The following is a 20,735-nucleotide window of genomic DNA, read 5'->3' as shown; positions in this document are numbered from 1 at the left end:
GGCAAAATGGCCCCCATCTATGCGGGCGACGAAGATGAAGAGGTCAAGCGAGGAAGGGCAGAAGGAACTGGGCGCTCGACAGAGTTAGAGAGGTACATGGAAGCGTCCGTAAGTACTTCTACGGCCTTCACGAAGAAGTTTCCGGGGTACCGAGTTGTATGCGTGCCCAGAGGTCAAGTTTCGCAAGCGTGAAGTTTCTCCTAGGTCCGTTTGGTTCAGTCTTTACCAAGACTACGTGGAGACTAAAAGCCCAGCAGGAGGCACTGTGGGTGCCTCACGGGAAGCACTTAATGTCTGTTGAACTGAGTAGGGTCGGTACTATGCCGGACTGTCAGGCTCCTAAGTCTTGTTTGTCTCCATCTTTACTGCCTGTTGGAAGACTTAACTGCTACGAGTCAATTAGGTAAGAAATTGTCCACGGACTAGATGCCACGCTTAGGCCCAAGGCGAAGTGATTAGTGACTGAGAACGGAAACACAGAAGCAAGACAACAGGAACTTCCATTACCTTACTGATGTGAAACTCCAGGCGTCTCATGTATCTTTCAATCGTTTTAATTTGCTGGAAATAAAAGAAGAAGTTTGAAAAAAAATGCAGCCATTTACAGTTTAACCCATCTAGACTGGCAGGAATATCTTCTCCCCGCTCTCCTACTCAGAAGTACCAGAAAATGCGAACCCTCCCCCCTTTCTTCCAATCTTGGCTATTTCAGAGACTATGAACAATTCGGGAAGTATTTTCTGAAACATGGAATAAATATTCCGACAGATGAACTCGAGCTGGTTATTGGAATCGTTGTGTGGAACATCGAGGGAAGCCAATCAAATGGAACTCACTGGGTCTCTGGCAGGACGGTATCATGTTGGGCTAGACCTCAATCCCTCCATTCTATCACCTCTAAGATGAACTCACCCCCCTGCCTTTTAGTGTCTCTGAAACGGGGGTGCATTTTACAATCCCTACTGCCGGTGCACACTCACAGATAATCACAGTGGTTCTACGTGTCATCCCTTCGTTTGAGTTATAAATACTGTTATTACACGCATTCAATTTAATTACCCTTTAAAATGTCTTCAAAAAAACCATCATACCATGATTCAGCATTAAAACTTTCTCTGCATCTACAGAAAGGCATGGGAAGGGGACAGCAGCATATTGAAAGAAACAAAAACAAAATCTACAACGAAAAGAAAGCTCGAAGGGCTTTGCCCTGAGGCATACAATACAAATTTTAAGTGAAAAGAAAAAAAATGGTGCCAGGATTTAACTGGAATCACTTTTTTCCCTCTTAGGCGCATATAAAATACCAGTGTATTTTCCAATCAAGGACGTCTTTGGCTTGATGAAACAGTATAGTCCATATTTAGAAGGGGCACAGGTAAGGTGCTTAAATACCCGGGAAGTCCTGAAACTCATCAGCACACCGAGAACCCTCCAACCAGGTGGCACTTTTATGGAAGTGACCTTAAAGACGGCATTGGAGCTACATGATGGTACCCCCTCATTAGAGAAAAGCATGACTTTTTCTAGGCTTAGAAAAATCCTCAGTTCTCTGAGGTCTTGTTATGCCTAAGAGGACATCACTGACCTCTATTCAAAGATTCAGTGCTTATTTTCCAGCAACTCTCAGCACAGAATGATAACTTACCTTGTCTAGGTCATACAGGACACCCTAAAATAAAAAAAAAAAAAAGGAGTGTTGGGATTAAAAGTTATTCTCAAAATTGTTACTGATATGAACAGAGGGGTTTAGTCTGCATTTCTGCATTACCAGTGAAGTGATGATCAAACCTGCCAAGTTCTACTGGGTTATTTCAAATAGCGGTAAGAGTACTTTTAAGAGCCAATATTTATTTATACTTCGTGTCTCCAGAATTCCACCCCAATCTCTCTGCATGCTGGGAGCTTTAAGGGTTTCACCTGCTTTTAGCTCTCCTCTCTTACGTATTGAGGAACACATAAATTCATGTTAACTTTTCATTTTTTTAATGTTTATTTTTTTGATAGAGACAGAGCATGAACAGAGGAGGGGCAGAGAGAGCAAGAGAGAGCGAGAGAGAGTGAGAGAGAGGGAGACACAGAATTTGAAACAGGCTCCAGGCTCTGAGCTGTCAGCACAGAGCCCGATGCGGGGCTCAAACCCATGAACTGTGAGACCATGACCTGAGCCGAAGTCGGATGCTTAACCGACTGAGCCACCCAAGTGCCCCCATGTTAACTTTTAAATAAAGAAGGGGCGCCTGGGTGGCTCAGTCGGTTGGGCGTCCGACTTCAGCTCAGGTCACGATCTCGCGGTCCGTGAGTTCGAGCCCCTTGTCGGGCTCTGGGCTGATGGCTCAGAGCCTGGAGCGTGCTTCCGATTCTGTGTCTCCCTCTGTCTCTGCCCCTCCCCCGTTCATGCTCTGTCTCTCTCTGTCTCAAAAATAAATAAAAAACGTTAAAAATAAAAAAAAATAAAAAATAAAATAAAATAAATAAAAAAATAAAAAATATTAAAAAAATTTAAAAAATTAAAAAAATTAAAAAAAATAAAGAAAAAAAGTTAACAGAAAATGCGGCAGTGATATATGTGTTAAAAGAATACTTGCCTTCCTGTTTAAACAGATAAAACTGGTGTTTAAGAGGTGTCCTGGAGGGCGGTGATATGCTTTTCACAAAATGTTTTTTTAAGCAAGTTCATTTCCTGTGTGCTCATAATATCACAGCATAATCAGTACACCATTCCCACAGCCCCTTCGGGAGGGGTTTTATGGGACACTAGGTCCTGGCAGAAGCCCCTCCATCCATTCACCATTGTTCTCCAAGGAGACACATTTGTTGCCATTGGGGATGGCCAAGGGCATAGAAGCCCATTCCATGAGGAGCCACTCCCCACAGAGATGGGGCAGTTCATACTCTAACATCACCAGGGTATAAAATCCTTAGCTTCCACAAAGCTTTTAACCTCTAAGCCTTCAAAAAAGGACACCACTACACTTTTTAGCAAATCTCCTAAAACAGAAGAAGAGAGCGGCTGTTCACGCACAGCTGGACCCTCTAGTATATGGAGACTTTTCCTGGGCTTTCCGAAGCCTCGAGACATTCTGGTGTAAGATCATTTAGAATGGAACTAAATCGTTTTTTAAAGCTTATTTCATTTATTTTGAGAGAGAGAGACAGAGAGAGACAGTGCAAGCAGGGGAGGGTCAGAGAGAGAGGGAGAGAGAGAGAATGACAAGCAGGTTCCACACTGTCAGAGTGGAGCCTGATGCGGGGCTTGAACTCATGAACCCAAGATCGTGACCTGAGCCAAAACCAAAAGTCAGATCTTAACCCACTGAGCCACCCAGGTGCCCCTGAACAAAATCATTTAAAATAGTGTATACAGGGGTGCCTGGGTGGCTCAGTCGGTTAAAGCATCCAACTTTGGCTCAGGTCACGATCTCACGGTTTGTGAGTTCGAGGTCAGCTTCGGGCCGTGTGCTGACAGCTTGGAGCCTGGAGCCTGCTTCGGATTCTGTGTCTCCCTCTCTCTCTGACCCTCCCCCGCTCACGCTCTGTCTCTTTCTTTCTCTCTCAAAAATAAACATTAAAAATAAAATAAAGTAGTGTATAGATTAGAGGCCCCTCTGCAAGCAGACAAGTCTTCACAGATTCATTGGACTAGAGGACATCTACAAACATCTTGGGTAGGAGGACATGTAACTAAAGTGGATGGGGGCCCCTCCAGCTTCTCATAACAGGCACCGCTGGAGCCTCCTTCCTTTCCCTCGTTGACGTCACTGAACTGTACTATTTTCTTAGTGGTTCTGGGTTCCAAATTCTGCACTAACAATATGCTAGGACAACCCCAATTTTGCATTTCCTTATATTACTGGGAGGAGAGGCAGAGGGGGTTGTGGCTGTTGTTTAGTATTTTTTCTTTTTTTTAAAATATCTTTTAAATGTTTATTTATTTTGGAGAGAGAGTATGAGCAGGTGAGGGGCAGAGAGAGAGGGAGAGAGAATCCCAAGCAGGTTCTGAGCTGTTAGCACAGAGTCCCCCGTGGGGCTCGAACTCATGAACAGTGAGATCATGACCTGAGCTGAAGTCGGATGCTTAACCGGCTGAGCCACCCACGTGCCCCAGTATTTTTTCTTGATTATAAAGTCTACCTGCATAAACATATTTGGAAAATACTGAAAAATATCAAGAATAAAGCATTAAGAAGAAATATAACCTCCTTCACAAATACGCATCAGGAAGCGGACAGTAAGTACTTTGCCCCTTGGATCTGATTTTTTTAAAAGATATTTCTATTTTTATTTTTTATAATGTTTTATTTATATATTTTGAGGGAGAGAAAGAGCAAGGGAGGGGCAGAGAAGGAGGGAGAGAGAGGAATTCCAAGCAGGCTCTGCACTGTCAGCACAGAGCTCAATGTGGGGCTCAAACCCACAAACTGAGATCGTGATCTGAGCCGAAACCAAGAGTCGGACACTTAAGCAACTGAGCCACCCAGGCGCCCCATGACCTGCTTTTCTTAAAGGTTCTTCCTTGTCCTCGTACCCTTCTCCATCTCCCCATTTCTATCCAGGACAAAAAGAAAAGGACTTAGCCATAAAAAGGAATACTGTGTTAACATCCTACTGGTTGCACGACACCTACCAGGCGAGAGTTCCTTCTCATATCTTTTAACTGAGCTGTCAACTTGTCCAACTCCGTCTGGTGAACCTCCAGATACTCGCTGCAAAAAACAACAGGAAACACCACTGTGAGCTCTGTGCCTGGCGAGTGACATCTGGTGCCGGTGCTGACCCTGTCCTCCTGAAGGGGATTGAGAATCTGGTTCCTGCTCTGCAGAGGGCAAAGTCGGTGGGAGAGAGGCTGTGTGTTTCCCAATCTCTCAACTTTTGGAAAGCTCCAGCAGTTGCTTCTGGTACTATCCAGATGGTTAAAGAGCAGAACCCTGTGAGGCTGAAAGTCCAAAAAGAAAAACCAATGGGGAGAGAAGGGGCAAAACACCTATGGAGTCTGTCCTGGGTCCAGGTTCCCAGAATTCTATCCAGTTAAATACAACACTGACTCTATAGGGCACCCTGCACTCTAGGGAAATTTTATTCTGGGAAAATAATAATAATAATAATAATAATAATAATAAATATATATATAATATATACGACACAATATGACATAATACAACAACTTGGGAAGGTTTCAGAACTCTTCCTCAGCAATCACTAAAATGGAGACGTCTGTCCACCATTGTTTAATTAAGTGAACTCCAATTCGAGGCTGAGTTAAACACATCACTAGTTCAGATGTCCTTCAATGTCATGGATATGATGTGGAAACCCAACATATTTCACATGTTTGGGGCTCATTTAAGGCTTCCTCGGTTGCGGTGCAAGAATGAAATATCATTACAGAAATAGACATTTTAAAATGATCTCCTAAGACTTTGCTGTGTGCCCCCACCTCCCCCAGGACTTTAGAAAGGAGAAACGTTCTAGGGTATTGTTGGTTCAATGTTCTTACTCAAGTCCATTTTTCAAGGCTCTGACGACCTCTTCTACCCTCTTAGGCTGAGGCTCTTTGGGAGGGTTATTGTTTTTGTGTCCTAAATTGTGCATTTTCTTCAGTTTGGCCTGAGGCTTCTTGAGAGCGGAGGGATTTTCGATAAAGGAGTTACATCTACGCAGAGAGAAAAGAGATTGTGAGTCTCAGCATCCAAAAGGACTTGAGCAAAGACATGCCTTTTTCATCATCTTGTGTTTGTATTCATGTCTTTCGGGGAAGGTATCGGTCCCTTATATATGCACAACCTGAGCCATCCTGTGTTTAGTTTATCAGCAGATGTACTATCAGATTTATTGCCCTGAACTGGACAGGCTACCTGGCTAGCCCGTCAGGTACGGTGCTCTGCGTGGAAACATGCCACACCACTGACATCTTATGGAAAGCCAAGGACAAACACTTCCGAGGAAGTGAGGAAGCAGAAGGATATAATCCACTGGAAAAACACGTGTGCTACGTAACCTTGGGCACGAACGTCTACTAAATTCGTCTAGGATGTGAATGAACAGTTTTGGTTTTTAAATGTTTGTTGAGAGAGAGAGAGAGAGTAAGTGTGCAAGAGGGGCAGAGAGAGAGGGAGACAGAGAATCCCAAGCAGGTTCCATGCTGTCAGTGCAGAGCCCAAATCGAGGCTCGATCCCATGAACCATGAGATCATGACCTGAGCCAAGATCAAGAGTCAGATGCTCAACAGCCTGAGCCCTCCGGGTGCCCCTGAACAGTTTTTAGATAAAGGTAAAAGCACGACATGTGGCTAACTCCAGACAGCATTAAAGAAAAGTCCAGGGGCGCATGGGTGGCTCAGTCAGTTGGGCATCTGACTTCGGCTCAGGTCATGATCTCACAGTTCGTGGGTTTGAGCCCTGCAGCGGGCTCTGTGCTGACAGCTCGGAGCCTGGAGCCTGCTTTGGATTCTGTGTCTCCCTCTCTCTCTTTCTGCCCTTTCCCGGCTTGCACTCTGTCTCTCTCTCTCTCTCAAAAATAAATAAACATTAAAAAAATTAAAAAAAAAAAAAAGAAAAGTCCATGTAGCTGGGCCAATAGCTTGTTTTCAGCTTGATTTTGATGGAGTAAATTATCTTTAGGTAGAACATAAAACTTAGTGTCACATTAGTGGCAGGGAGTGCGGTGGGAAAGTGGACACCTGATAGCTTAGACCCAAACTACCGATCCGATTAGGAGACCAAGAGGCCAGAACCTCACTGACCCCACTGTCAACAGGAAAGCCGTGACCTCCGAGTGTGGCAGGTGCCTGCCCCGTGCCTTTTCCTCTGCCGCAACCGTGCACACCAAAGGGGATGTGACAGGTCAGAGCACAAGGGCCCGAGAGCCTGTAAGACCTCTGCTGTGTCAGAAAAACTGACGACAGACCTACTCCATGTTACCTATTTCATTACCCGTGTGTTCCCCCAAGTCCTGGCGTAGATGAAGGGAGATTCCAGAGAAAGCGGAAGACTAACTTCCCAAGCCCGTATCCGAATGACATCTGCTGCCCAGAGTTGATGTGCAGATGCTGTCTTTACCGGCTGCGTAACTTTATACCCAACGCAGGCTCCCAAATCTGGATGCCGTGGGGAATGTGCTGCATGGGGCGTGGAGTGGGAGGGTGGGGAAAGCTATGCACAGATACCGCTGGCTTGTCCAAGATCCTCAGCCATCTGCTTTGCAGCAGGAATTTGAAATGACAGAAAAGAAACCACGGTCCTTAATTTTTGGTGCATTACGTCTGTTTCATGAAAGAGATTCAAATAGCACGTGTGTGTGTGTTTTGACAAGGCTGCGTGCTCACAGAGCCTCTCCAGGGCATGAGCTCACGTCCTTCTCGCGCTGCGTCCCGGAAGAGACCCGCACACGACTTGCCTGGATCGCCTCTCCTGAAGGCCGCTGAACCCCGCAAAGGACTGGCTTCTGATGATCCCATTGGGTCCCCCAGGTGAGAAGGACTGGGACCCTACCAACATGATTTCTGGGAGTCTGGCTGGTAGTCCTGTAAGACAGTGGAAAGATTATGGCAAATTACAGGCAGGTCCAGGCAGAAAAAACACTAAGCTTGTCAACAATGACAAAGGTGAGGTGAGGTGAGTCATGAGACCATTAGATGTTTGTAAGTCTTGTTTCCTAGGGCTCGTTCCTTTCCAGCCAAAGGATTCAGCTCGCGGGTGAAGAAGAAAAAGATACCCACCTACTGAGACAGAAATAAATGAAAATTGCATACAATTATCAGTCATTTTAGGTTTCTTTTCTGGGATTTTTTTTTTTTTTTTTTTTTTTTGACAGGCTCAGATACACGAAACCTTCGGAACGTTTACCTCCATTCAACAGCAGAAACACACAAACAGGCCAAGTCAACGTTTCGGCCAGGCCCAGCATCCCATTCAAAACACAGTCAGGTCTCAGGGTAGGATTCTACATTTAGAAGTCAGATGGCTGAAAACACGAGGTTTCTTGAGAGATGAATTTACTTAAGCTTGTTCTCCTTTCTACCCTTAAGTATATTTTGAAAGATACGATCTCGCCACTGTTGTGGCCTTGCAAAACAAGACGGGTAAAGAGAGCATTCACAAAAGTGGGGATAATGTAGGTTATTAAATGAGAATACAGGAGGAGTGGGAGGAAAGGGAGGGGGAAATACAGCAGAAAGCACGCCCCCTATTTCAGTCTCTCGCTCGGCTTTTGTCAAGACTCACCACGCCAATGACTAAGAGGCATTGTCAAAACACAACTCTGGCGGACACAAGCCTGAGGTTAGTTCCCCCAAAGGACTGGCCTGAGCTGTTAGGTAATTCTACCCGCCTAGGTCAGGCAGAGTGGAAGCAGATACCATTGTCTTAGCAGGGAACCTCACTCCGGAGAGGAACAGGCTCCAGGAGGATGGGGAGGCAGCCTCTGGGAGGACTGAGGGCTTCCAGAGTGAGCAGACACCGGCCTGGCCTGTTTGAACAGCACCAGTAACTGTCCTTTAAAGACCCAGCAAGCAAGCAAGAAAAGCTAAAAGGCACAGCAGCGGAACTTTTCAGATGGGATGGAAGAGTCACTTCGCCAGGGCATACTCGGACTGGCCCCCCCCCATGCCTTGGCTGGTTTCTAAATCCCCTCATTCGGTCCCTACCCCCTCCCTCCCTCTCTAGAAGAAAGCAGCTCTGGGGTGTACAGGGATTCTTGCAGAGCCCGGGTGTTGACTCACCCAGCAACAGGCTTTACAACAGGCACCAGGCTTGCTGGATGGGACCACAGCCCTACCAGTTCCATGCCAGCTATGGGGGGAGGGGGCAGGGGTGGGAGTGGGAGGTTAAGTTTTGCTGGCGTTCTTTAGCATTTTAAAAGTGACGATGGAGGGGCACCTGGGTGGCGTAGTTGCTTGAGCATCCGACTTCGGCTCAGGTCATGATCTCACGGTTCATGGGTTCGAGCCCCGCGTCGGGCTCGGTGCCGGCAGCTCGGAGCCTGGAGCCCGCTCCGGACTCTGTGTCTCCCTCTCTCTCTGCCCCTCGCCTTCCGGTGCTCTGTCTCTCTTTCTCTCTCTCCCAAAAATAAACATTAAAAAAATCAAATCAAAGAAGTGATGATGTGTGTGTGCGCGCGCGTGCGTGCAGTGAAGGTACTACCTCACGCACCGATGGCAGGGAGAAACGCAAGACTCAACGAGGTCCTTCTAGGTGCTCTCTGCTGCTTCCTAAGAGGTCGTCCGCGTCTCAGGCTCATACAGCACGCCTCTGCCATCTTTGTGTGTACACGCCAACCTGTCCTGAGTATCAAGAAGACACTATCATCGCGGCGCCTGGGTGGCTCGGTCGGTTAAGTGTCCGACTTCGGCTCAGGTCCGGATCTCAAGGTTCGGGAGATGGAACCCCGGTCAGGCTCACTGCTGTCGGTGCAGAGCCCGCTTCGGGTGCTCTGCCCCCCTCTCCCCGCCCCTCCCCTGCTCTCTCTCTCTCAAAAAATAAATGAATACTTAAAAAAAAAGGAAGAAGACACTTTAGTTTGCGTTATTTCTGTAGTCGACAGTTTTATAATCACCTTAAGGTCTAAATTTGGGGAATTTTATTAGTACTGTATCTCACTTTATAAATTATTGCTCAGTAGATCTGTTGTTGCAATTACGGGAATCTTCGATCATGGGGAAAGAATTAAAGCATTTGAAATATTTTAATGGCATGATCATTTTTTTAAGCCACAAAGATTTGTTTTCTCTTATCCATTCGATCGGTAGTTTCCACTAGGGGCATCGGGATCCTGTGGCCAGGCGTTCAATTTAATTAATGCGGAAGGCCACGTGGGTACTGGGGTTTTGCAAAGGTCCTCAACTGATTCTTAGGCTCAGCAAAGACAAGAAAAAAAAAATGATGCCAAGTTGGTTGAAATTTTAAAACTTCAGTTAGAATAATCTTCTCAACTCCAACTTTTAACGTATACCGTTCGGTCTTAAATAGGCTTCTCTTTGCAAAGTTTAAATGTCTGGTTAAATGAATTAAACCCATGAACCGGATGGTAGAATAATTCACCTTTTCCCTCCGTTCAGCAACAGATAAGGGTCTTGAGAATAAGACACACGCCTGTCCAGGATTCTACGACTGTAAAGTGCTTTGGGATGGGTAAAACCCTCGGAAGCTACATGTTGAATGGACGATCAGTAGGAACGTGCTTGCTGGTCTGAGGAATGATCATTATCAGGCAAGAATTTGGCCGAGAGCTGGTTTAGGCCAAGATCTCTATCCTGCGGGTCAGCTGTCCCGAAGGCTGACAAGCCGCCCAAGGGGAGTCGTAGAGCACAAGTGCACAGCCCCCCCACACAAAGTCCGGCTGTTGGCGAAAGGGGTAGGTTGGGAGCGGGGAGACAGAGGAGGAGGCATTCGGGCCACGTGACCACCCCGTCCCGCAACTCAGAAGGAGGCAAGTTCTTTGCTACCAGCCTTCCGGCCGCCTCAGCTTCTCCGCACTGGCACATTTACCTGAAAGGCTCTGTTGCCTCCTTTTTGATGACCCCACTTCCGCCTCTGTGCTCTCAAAGTCTGCAGGCTCCTCCCTGGCTCCCTAAGAAGTCCCAGGGATGCAGTCTTCCCAGCTTCCAGCAAAACCACCCCCCAAACTGCACCGGTCCCTTTCAGGGCTCTGAGGACTTAAAACCAGTCATCCCCACCCGAGTCATTTACATTTTCCTTTTACATGCTCCTTTGGCCTGAACGCTTGAACTTAAAAAAAGAAAAAAAAGGCCACGTAGAACTGGAGTATCGATGCTGGGATGCTGGTAGGGATAGGGGGTTAAAGCTGGGTTTATCCTCCCAAGTTTGGAGGACGATTTGGAAGATCTGTTTAAAAAGTAAAACATTTGGGGCGCCTCGGTGGCTCTGTCAGTTGAGCGTCTGGCTCTTGATTTCGGGTCGGTCATGGTCTCAGCGTCATGGGATCGAGCCCCACATTGGGCTCCGTGCTGAGCACGAATCCTGCTTAAGATTCTCTCCCACCCTCTGCCCCTCCCCTCTGCTCACCCTCACATGTGTGCTCTCTCTCTCTCCTCGAATAAATAAATACATAAATAAAATAAAAGGTTAAACATTGGTATCCTTTAACATGTCCTGTCTACTCTTCAGTATGTCCCGTAGAGAAAGACTCAAGTTCACAAAGGGGCATTTACAGGGATGTTGATGACAGGCAGTGGAACAGGGGAAAAACGGAAACAAATGCCAGTTTTTACAGCAACAGTCGATAATGCATCACGGCAAAACCCTGGGATAGAATACTACGTGGCAGTTAGAAAATAATAGGCCCGGGGGGCATCTGGGCGGCTCAGTCGGTTGAGCATCTGACCTCAGCTCAGGTCATGATCTCACGGTTCATGAGTTTGAGCCCCACGTCTGGTTCTCTGCTGTCAGCTCGGAGCCTGCTTCAGATCCTCTGTCTGCCCCTCCCCTGCTCGTGCTCTGTCTCTCTCTCTCTCCCTCAAAAACAAATAGACATTCAAAAAAGGACAAAAAAGGAACATATGTGATACGTGCTGGGCAACATATATACTTATATTGTTGTGTAGAAGTCTTGCAAAGGAGAAATCTGACTTCTAAGAAGCGATGTGTCAGGTTTCACAAATTCTCATTACACCAGAACAGTTCAGATTCCCCCGGTGACATCCTTACGAGTCCTGAGCTTTGTGCCAACGTCTTTATTTCATCTGCAAAACTTGTGTGTGTGTGGGGGGGTACTCAGCACATGGGGCACCCAGCACGTGAGGCCAACGCTCTTCAGATACCATGCCTAGTAACCAAGAAACTCCTCGGAAAACAACCAACTCTTCTTTGGGTGCTGCTACTTAAAACTGCTGGGGCTCCGAAAAACGTTTGGACTCATCGCCCAGTCTTCTGAAAGATGCCAACACCAGAGTTCCTCTGTACCTGACCAATCCCGGGCCAGTTTCCATTCTGGGGCAAACGGTCAAGTGTGGGTCTGGTCCTCACTCTGCTTTGTCCCAGGACACCCGGCTGGTGTTCCAGGCAGCTGTCCCTGCCCTGCCATTCCTCACTCCACGGGAAGCATGGGATGCCTCTGGAAAGAATCCCAAGCACCTTGCCTCGAACAGGCCCTGCCGTTCTGAGCTGAGCCTCTTGGAAAAGCAGCCAGAAAGCCACAGCTGCTTCTCTTCTCGACTCTTTGAAAAACGCAGCTTCCTTCTCTGTGGCACAGTGACAGGATCCGACCAAACACGGACCAGGGGCTTTTGCAATTAAAGCGAGTATCGGATTTTACACGTCATAACACGGGGATACAGGTACACTGGGCCTCGGTGGGCGCTGTGAGCCACCGCCCCCGGTGGAAAGTCCTGGGCTTGGTTTAGATTAGAAGGCAGCTGATCAAATCGGCAGGCAGGTCGTGGAGAAGAGCACAGAGCCTGGAGGTGGCAGGGTCTGGGGTGGGGGCGGAGGCAGATAAAAAGGAACCAGGGGATGAAGAGGTCCCCGCTCACGCCGCCGGGTCTCCTGCCCTGTTTCGACCACAATATGAGTGTAATTCAGAGGGGGAAACAGCCGGCTAGCTGGAGAACGAAGCGATAAGCTGACTCTTAAGAATACATGAATGAGTGATATAAAAATCAACCCTGGACAGTTGCTTGCGGGGTGGGCAATACGAGCTTTTATCACACAGCAGGCCCGCGTGCAGCAGGGTCTACACTGCGGCGTGTGGTAGCTACACCAGCAGAAGTGGTAAAAGGGGAAGAAAAACTTTGGAAAAGTTCGGTCCTGGCGATGGGTCTGTCTCCCATTGTATCTTTATTACCCTGTATTCTGGCTTATGCTTTCTTGTGACTTTGATGAGCCCGAGTTGCAAGCCTCTCCTCCCAAATCTGAACCGTTCCTCTAGGGGACCCATGAGGTCGAGTGCCCTAAGGTAAGGATCCGGAGAGCCCAGCTGCAGGCTGACCTCCTTGCAACACCTGCCCGGCCACAGTCTCCACACCGACCGGGTCAGGGAGGGGGGCCCGAGGCATGGAGCAACCTGAAAGTAACTGGACAAACTGTCCAGTCAGCTAGAAGGAATGTGAATCAGATTGTTAGAGCGAAATCTACCGAGATTCGTTCAAGGAAATGGGAATTATTGGGGTGCCCGGGGGGTTCAGTGGGTTGAGCTTCTGACTCTCCACTTCAGCTTGGGTCATGATCTCATGGTTTGTGAGTTCGAGCCCCGCTGACAGTGCGGAGCCTGCTTGGGTTCTCTCTCTCTTCTCTCTGCCCCCTCCCCCCCCCCCCCCCAAGAAATAAACTTAAAAAACACAATGATTCTGAACATAATGCATGCTAAATTTTGCAACCTGCTTATTTTTATCAGGTTCTTTTTATAGGGCTCTGTCGAAAGGGTTATAAATCAGCTTTCTTCATAAACTATCTTCAAAAAGGGTACTTAAGGGGCAACTGGGTGGCTCAGACAGTTAAGTGTCTGACTTCGGCTCAGTCATGATCTTGCGATTTGTGAGTTCAAGCCCCACGTCGGGCTCTGTGCTGACAGCTCAGAGCCTGGATCCTGCTTTGGATTCTGTGTCTCCCTCTCTCTCTGCCCTTTCCCTGCTCACACTTTGTCTCTCTCTGTCTCAAAAATAAATAAACATTAAAAAAATAAATAACAATAAAAAGGGTACTTAAGTCTGCCCCGTATTCCATATGTTCCTTTGGATAATCAGTGGAAATAGAACCAGTCTGTGTGATATACGCTTTTTATTTCTGATTTTAAGATGTGGCCAAAGGCAAAGCGAACCCCTCTGATGGTGAACCCAGGGTTCTCTTGGGGAAATGGGGGACTAATTAGCATTAGTCCACGCTTGGCTTATAGGACCCAAACATCGTGAAATTAAAACATGACAAAATGGCTGGACATCATCGCCCTAACCCTTGAAGAGAAAGCTAGTTTTTTTTTTAAATGCGTATTTATTCTTGAGAGGCAGAGAGCACACAAGTGTGCAAGGGGCAGAGAGAGAGAGAGAGAGAGAGAGAGAGAGAGAGAGAGAGAGAGAGGATCCAAAGTGAGCTCTGTGCTGACAGCAGGGAGCCCGATGTGGGGGCTCGAACTCAACTATGCGATCGTGACCTGAACCGAAGTGGGACGCTTAAACCAACCAACTGAGCCACCCAGGCGTCCCTGAAGAGAAGGGTTTTTACGGCGTTTTCCTCTTTTTATGTAACCAAATCTAATTAAGAACACATACAGGTAAATCCGGAAGACTCCCACTGCTGATAGAAAATATAAGACATCTGTGATTTCTGAGTGACCATGGTAAGGATATTTCGGCTCTCACCGAGGGATTTCTCCTGAGGGGAGAGTGTCTACTTAAAAGCCAACAGTTTCAAAGCTACGTCCTCTCCGGAAGTTAGGCGAGACCAATCCTCTGGGACAGGATGATGACTATAGCAGGTCTGGAGGCAGGTTGCTGGGTGATGTGCTGGTAAAAGTAACAAATGCTAGAATCAATTCAAGTGTTTGCCTGGTGCCAGGATGGCAGCAGCCACAGGGGCAGGAGAGACCTCTGGGGGGCCTTGGGAGTGTGCCAACACTGTGCTGTGGTCACGGTCGGACAACCGCACACATCTCCTAAGGCCCATGCTGTACACTCGGGTGAGTAAATGCTACGGTATGTGAGTTCTACGTCAATAAAGCTCTTAAAAAAATCACTGTCAAGTTTTAGAAAAAGTCCCCACTCCTTCTGCAAGAGGAAGTGCCAGGGAATCAGGACTTGAAAGGGAAAAGCGGAATCGACGAACAACCGGCTGAGAGTTGACGCTTTTGTGATCCAATCCCGAGGCCGTGTGAGATGCCGCTCGCAGCTCCCCCACCCCTGCACTTTCTGAGTCACTTCTGCAAGGCTGATTTGTGTTCCTTTCCTCTGCTTCTTAACATCGCCATCCTGTTTATGCTCCCCCCACCATCTTGGTCAAGAGCAGAAGTATAATTCAGTTGTCTGAAAGAGGCATGTGGGCCAGATGTAAATAGCCTGCTATGCTAAATGATGATTTAAGATGAATCCTAAAAATAGGCGTCTGCTTATTATATGGTTGCAAGGTGCCTATTACAGAAGTTGACTAATCTTTAAAAAAAAAGTAGATATATTTAAGTCATTGGCTATTTTTTTTATGCAGTGCTTTAAAATAAATCAAGTCAATGCTAATATTTACTTCTTAGTTGTCAACATTAACCGAATAATAAATGCACGCATGACACACGACACTAAGACAAGTAACCCGGATGGATTAAAAACAATCTAGCGAACAATGCGCCATAGACTCACTCGTCAGCAAGAGACGGCAGAACCAACATGGCATCTTGGGCAAGTGCCGAACCTGCTGGGTCTCCATTCTGGTGTCTGTGGAATGAGAGTGGTATTTCCTTCCCATAGTAACAGTTAAGCATTATAAGGTTCAACTGAGATCAATGCATCATTCAATCTTACCATTACAAGGCTACTTGAACATTTTTTTTTAAGTTCTACTTTTTCAAAGTTTTTATTTAAGTAATCTCTACCTACACCCAACAGGGCTCAAAACTCATGACCCCAAGATCAAGAGTCACATGCTCTTCCAAGAGCCAGCCAGGTGCCCCTTCTGGGAGATCTTCTAACCTGACTTCTCATCATCCCTGCAGATGGCAGGACATCAGCCTAAAAACATACATAAGATAAAAGAGGGCTTTCTACAAGACCAGTGTGCTAACCGCTGAGGTATGGGGTCTTGGTAGCAGAGTGCTTTCTAAAAGGTGAAATGCTACAGAAACACAGAGATTGCGATAATAAAGACTTAGGTTCAATTAACTTGGGAGAAAAAGAAAGAAATTCATCTTCAGAATCGCTGTAAACCAATATTGATGGTTTTCTTTCCATGGTTTCTTAGACTCCATCCATCGGCACATAATTAAGTATATGTGATACGCTCAACACTGGCAGGATTCTGCACGTTGTCCAAGATCCAAAGAGAACCGGAACAGGTCTCTGATTTAAACAGCTTCAGTAATTTAATTGGAGAAGAGAATATGACTGTACATAAGCAGATGGGAGACAATTTGTGATGTAAGAAACACCAAGGGCAGCACCTGCTTCTCAGGGCTCCAGAAAAGTGCCGAGCAGAGATGCCAGGGGTCTGGGCTCGGTTTGCGTGGTTCAGCTTACAGCCATTTGAACCGCTGCAAGTTACTTCTCTGAATCCCAGTCCCCTCATTTATATAAAGGATAAACACTTGGAAGATCTTTATGAGGGGCAAATGAGAGAGCATATATAATGCCTGGGAGGTAGCAGGTGCTAAACAAGACTAGCTTTTGATAATAACGTCAAACATAGAGCATCATGGGTGGGAACTCACGGATGCAGGAACCTACTTGTATTATAACTGTTTTCCTGAATATCTCGTCTCTTCAACCAAGCTACAAACTTCTCCCAATAGAGAAGATCAATGAGACAGTGGCCACCAGGAAGTTTCATAAAGAAGATAAAACCGGCTACTTCGAGAATGGGAGTGAGCCAGATAGGCAAAAGCGAGCAAAGCTGGAAAATCACATTTTTCTGAAGATAGCAAGTTTTAGATCATTAAAAGCCACACTACTTTAAATACTGATAAGGACTAAACACATGAGTGCTTTCGAAGCCTAGTTCAAAAGTCAACTAAAAAAAAACACACATGGGATTCTGAAATAATTTAAAGCTGGGGCGCCTGGTGGCTCAGTCGGCTAAGCGTCCGACTTCGGCTCAGGTCATGATCTCACAGTTTGTGAGTTTGAGCCCCGCATTGGGCTCTGTGCTGACAGCTCAGAGCCTGGAGCTTGCTTCAAATTCTATGTCTCCCTCTCTGCTCCTCCCCTGCTCACACTCGGTTTCTCTCTCCTTCAAAAATAAATAAAAACATTAAAAAAAAATTTAAAAAATGAAATAATTTAAAGCTTACGGAAGAGTTGTAAGAAAAGTACAGAAAGCTCTCCTATATCCTTTACCCAGATTCACTATTTTAAAAAAAATTTGTTAATGTTTTTTATTTATTTTTGAGACAGAGAGAGACAGAGCATGAGCAGGGGAGGGGCAGAGAGAGAGGGAGGCACAGAATCCGAAGCAGCCTCCAGGCTCTGAACTGTCAGCACAGAGCCTGACGTGGGGCTTGAACCCACAAACCGTGAGATCACGACCTGAGCTGAAGTCGGATGCTTAACCAACTGAGCCACCCAGGCGCCCCCAGATTTACTATTTTTTGACGTCTGCCACATTTTATGTCCTCCTCCCCCTATACACACACATACACATTATTTCCTAAATCATTTTGGGGAAATTTGCATATACATATTTATGCATATATTTGCTCCACCCCATTGAGCAATCGGCCAGTATGATGCAAATTTACTTTGAAATAGGTCAATGTGTATTTCCTGAGAACACAGACATTCACTGCCAGAACAACAGTGTAGTAATCAATATCAGGAAATTAAACATGTACACAATACTATTATCTAATGTGCAGATCTCATTCAAATTCCACCAACTGTCCCCATAATGTACTGCCTAGCACCCCTACCCTCATGCCAGGAGCCGGTCCAGGACCATGCCCTGTCTCTCTTGTCATGTGTCTTTAGCCTCCTTTAATCTGGAAGGGTTCCTTGCTTGACCTTTGTCTTTCATGACATTGGCATTTTCAGAGAGTACAGACCAGCTGTGTCCCAGAATGTTCCTTCGTTTGGGTTTGTCCGACATTTTCTCATAATTAGGTTCAGGCTCTGCATTTCGGGCAGTGACATCACATAAGTGGTACTGTTGTCCTTCTTAAGGCATCGCATCAGACGGCACGAGGACTCTCTTGGTCCCATTACTGGTGATGTTAACATTGATCACTCGGTTGAGGTGTTGTTGGGCAGTTTCTCCCCTGGAAAGTTACTATTTTTGCCTTTGTAATTGATAAGTGGTTGGTAAGGAGGTACTTGGAGGCTATGCCAATATCTTGTTACTCTGACCCAGGAGTTTTAGCATCCATTGATGGCTCCTGCCCAAATCAATTATTACTATGATGGTGGCAAAATGGTCCTCTTTGAACTTAATAACTTTGTTTTTTCTACTGTAAGAAAGAGCTTTCCTTAATCTTTTTATTTATTTGTTTGCTTATTCCATGATTGTCAGGATAGTCAGGAGGGACTCATGGATTCTTATTTAAGGGATTTAATCCATTAATTCCTTAAAATTTTTTTTTAATGTTTATTTTTGAGAGAGAGAGAGAGAGAGAGAGAGAGCGCGCGCACGCCAGTATCAGTGGGGGAGGGGCAGGGAGAGAGGGAGACTCAGAATCCAAAGCAGGCTCCAGGCTCCGAGCGGTCAGCACAGAGCCCGACGCGGGGCTCGAACTCACGAACCGCGAGATCAGGACCTGAGCCGAAGTCGACCGCTTAACCAGCTGAGCCCCCCCGGGTGCCCACATTGAACCCATTCCTTTCATTGACACCAAAGCCAACTGTCCTTCACAGCATTTTCCGAGCAGTTCACCGAGAGGCTCTTCCCTCTGCACCAAAACTCTGCATCACTGGCGGGAAGTCACAGACTCGACCCAACTTGTTTGATGACTGTTTTCTCGAACATCTCGTCTCTTCAACCGAGCTACAAACTTCCGAGGGGAGGCTCCGTCTATCTGCACCAGCTTTGTTGACTCTTGGCACAGGGTAGGCGAGAAGAGCAGAGCCCTGGTGCCAGGCTGATCCAGGTTTCACCCAAGTCCACTGGTCCTCTCTACGCTCTAATTTTTCTCAATACAATGAAGACAGTAGTAGCTAAGTCACTTAGGCTGTTGCAGGGAGGAAGTGAGACAATGTATGTAAAAGGCTGGTGTGAGCTAATGTCTACCTGTCAACCAGAGCCTGCGCTTTGAAGATGCCTCTGACTTTTATCAATCAAGTGGCATGTATTATTTAGAAAGCCATATGCGTTTTACAAGGGAAGAGACATATAGGAACGAAGTAATTTGACACGACTGCTTCCTTCTTTTTCGCTCTTTTATCACCCCTCAAAGCAATCACAGCAGAGCACGGGAAAGCTATTTTAAGGGTCTGGCTGACTCATCTGAAGAGTAGAGAAGAAATGTTAATCGCATGTCTATTCACCGGGACAGTCAGTTGCAGTAGCTCTCAGGTGACTGACGCCGGTTCCGCCTGAGGAAAACGAAAACTCTGTTTCTTCCTCTATTCTGGCAGATTAAATAAAATGCAGCGAGTGGCAGCTGGCCTTATGATAATTGGAGGAGAAATGACTCAGGACGTAAAACCAGCTTAAATCTCAAGAGGGGTTGGGTGGATTTTAACTAATGTTTTCATAACTCATCGCAAAATGCAAAGTCTAGAATAGTCCTAGACCTTCATTTGGTGCACACGACATGGCAGAACAGGACCAACGGTGTCCTGGTTGGAAGGAAGGAGCATTTTGTATTTCAGTGAAGGTTGAAGCTGTTAGCAATCACAGTACAGTTATACATATATTTAAAGCCCATGCACATCAAAAGGGAACAATCTCTTGGGAAAGCTGTCCCCAGAGACAGCTTGGCTGATCCTGCTGAGAGAAACATACACCCACCGCAAACCCTCACTTTCTGATCGCCAGATTCAAAAACAACGCTCGCACATAGAAGAAAACGGCCCCGTGCCTAGCAGCACAATCACCTCCTCCAGGCTTTCTCCCATGTGGCCTGTGTATCCCAAGAGCTTGGCAACTCATTTCCAGCTAATGGTGAGTGTTGTTTCTCTACTTCGAAAACGCATCAAAGTGATACTGACATCTTCTGATGCTATTTGATTCTCCTAAAATTACCATTTTTGTGAGCTCATATTTTTTATTGGTTCACTAGAACCGAGCCACATCTTTGGAAATCCTAAACAGAGAAAACAACAACGACATTAAGTTCTAGGAGAGGGTCCCCAGTAGTGTGCTGGGAAGCCTAGTTTTGCACAACGTGCTTGTTCTCTTGCCCAGCGCGTGTGGAGAACACCGGTCTTTACGAACGAGCATGAGACGCAGAAAAAGGAACAGTGCCTTATAATCAAGCTACGTGATACGTTTCATCCCAGAAAAAGGATAAGTTATCTTTTTTTCTTTTTGAGTAATCTCAACACCCGACGTGGGGCTCGAACTTACAACCCTGAGTTCAAGAGTCGCACGCTCCACCAACTGAGCCAGCCAGGGGCCCTGAAGGGCCGCATTACCTTTAAGCTTTTCAGATACATAATCAAACTAATAAGACATGTTTCGTCTGGTCAAGTCATCTTTTTTTTTTTTTTTTTTTGGCCATCCACACAAGTAAACTGAATTGACTGACGGTTAAGTGACGGCAAATACAGCTAAAAGCACGGACTCCATTATGGTCATATCACATGATCACGGCCTTCATCCGAGCCAGGAGGTTACAGTGAAGCCCTCGCAATGCTAAGGGAACACAATGGACTTAAAACTAAGGCAGTTCTTTCAAACTCAGTCACATTGTCGTTTTATTCCTGTTGTTATGACAACACTTTTAAAAGCAGCACTTCAAATGCTTCGCATTCAGGCATCTCATTATAGACGTGAAAAACACCTGAGGGTACGCAGTGCTGCTCCTGGGGGCTTTAAGAGGCACGAAGAGATGCGGTTAGAACACTTGGGCTCCTTCTCAGCGTTGGCCCCCGGGGTCCCTGACTTGGCTTTTTTTCTACCAAAACAAGTAATGCGGGCTCATCCAGAGACGG

At 46.4% G+C, this 20,735-nt stretch overlaps 1 protein-coding gene across 10 annotated transcripts in view; it reads right to left on the bottom strand.

Annotated features, from left to right (window-relative positions):
• RIPOR2 (RHO family interacting cell polarization regulator 2) overlaps window positions 1-20,735 on the bottom strand; it is a 230,227-nt gene that overhangs the window by 54,794 nt on the left and 154,698 nt on the right. For all 10 annotated transcript variants that reach the window (XM_053904843.1, XM_019425292.2, XM_019425286.2 and 7 more), the window contains exons 2-6: window positions 7,397-7,523; window positions 5,498-5,653; window positions 4,628-4,706; window positions 1,649-1,672; window positions 508-561 (exon numbers count right to left, since the gene is read on the bottom strand). In XM_053904843.1, coding sequence (XP_053760818.1) covers window positions 508-561; window positions 1,649-1,672; window positions 4,628-4,706; window positions 5,498-5,653; window positions 7,397-7,523 — 440 coding nt within the window. The remainder of the gene's footprint in view (window positions 1-507; window positions 562-1,648; window positions 1,673-4,627; window positions 4,707-5,497; window positions 5,654-7,396; window positions 7,524-20,735) is intronic.

Source organism: Panthera pardus, unplaced genomic scaffold (assembly GCF_024362965.1).
Source record: "Panthera pardus isolate Hobbes unplaced genomic scaffold, ASM2436296v1 HiC_scaffold_17, whole genome shotgun sequence".
Lineage (NCBI taxonomy): Eukaryota > Metazoa > Chordata > Mammalia > Carnivora > Felidae > Panthera > Panthera pardus.
Note: the sequence above shows the minus strand (reverse complement) of the source record. Positions and strands in the feature narration are given on the sequence as shown.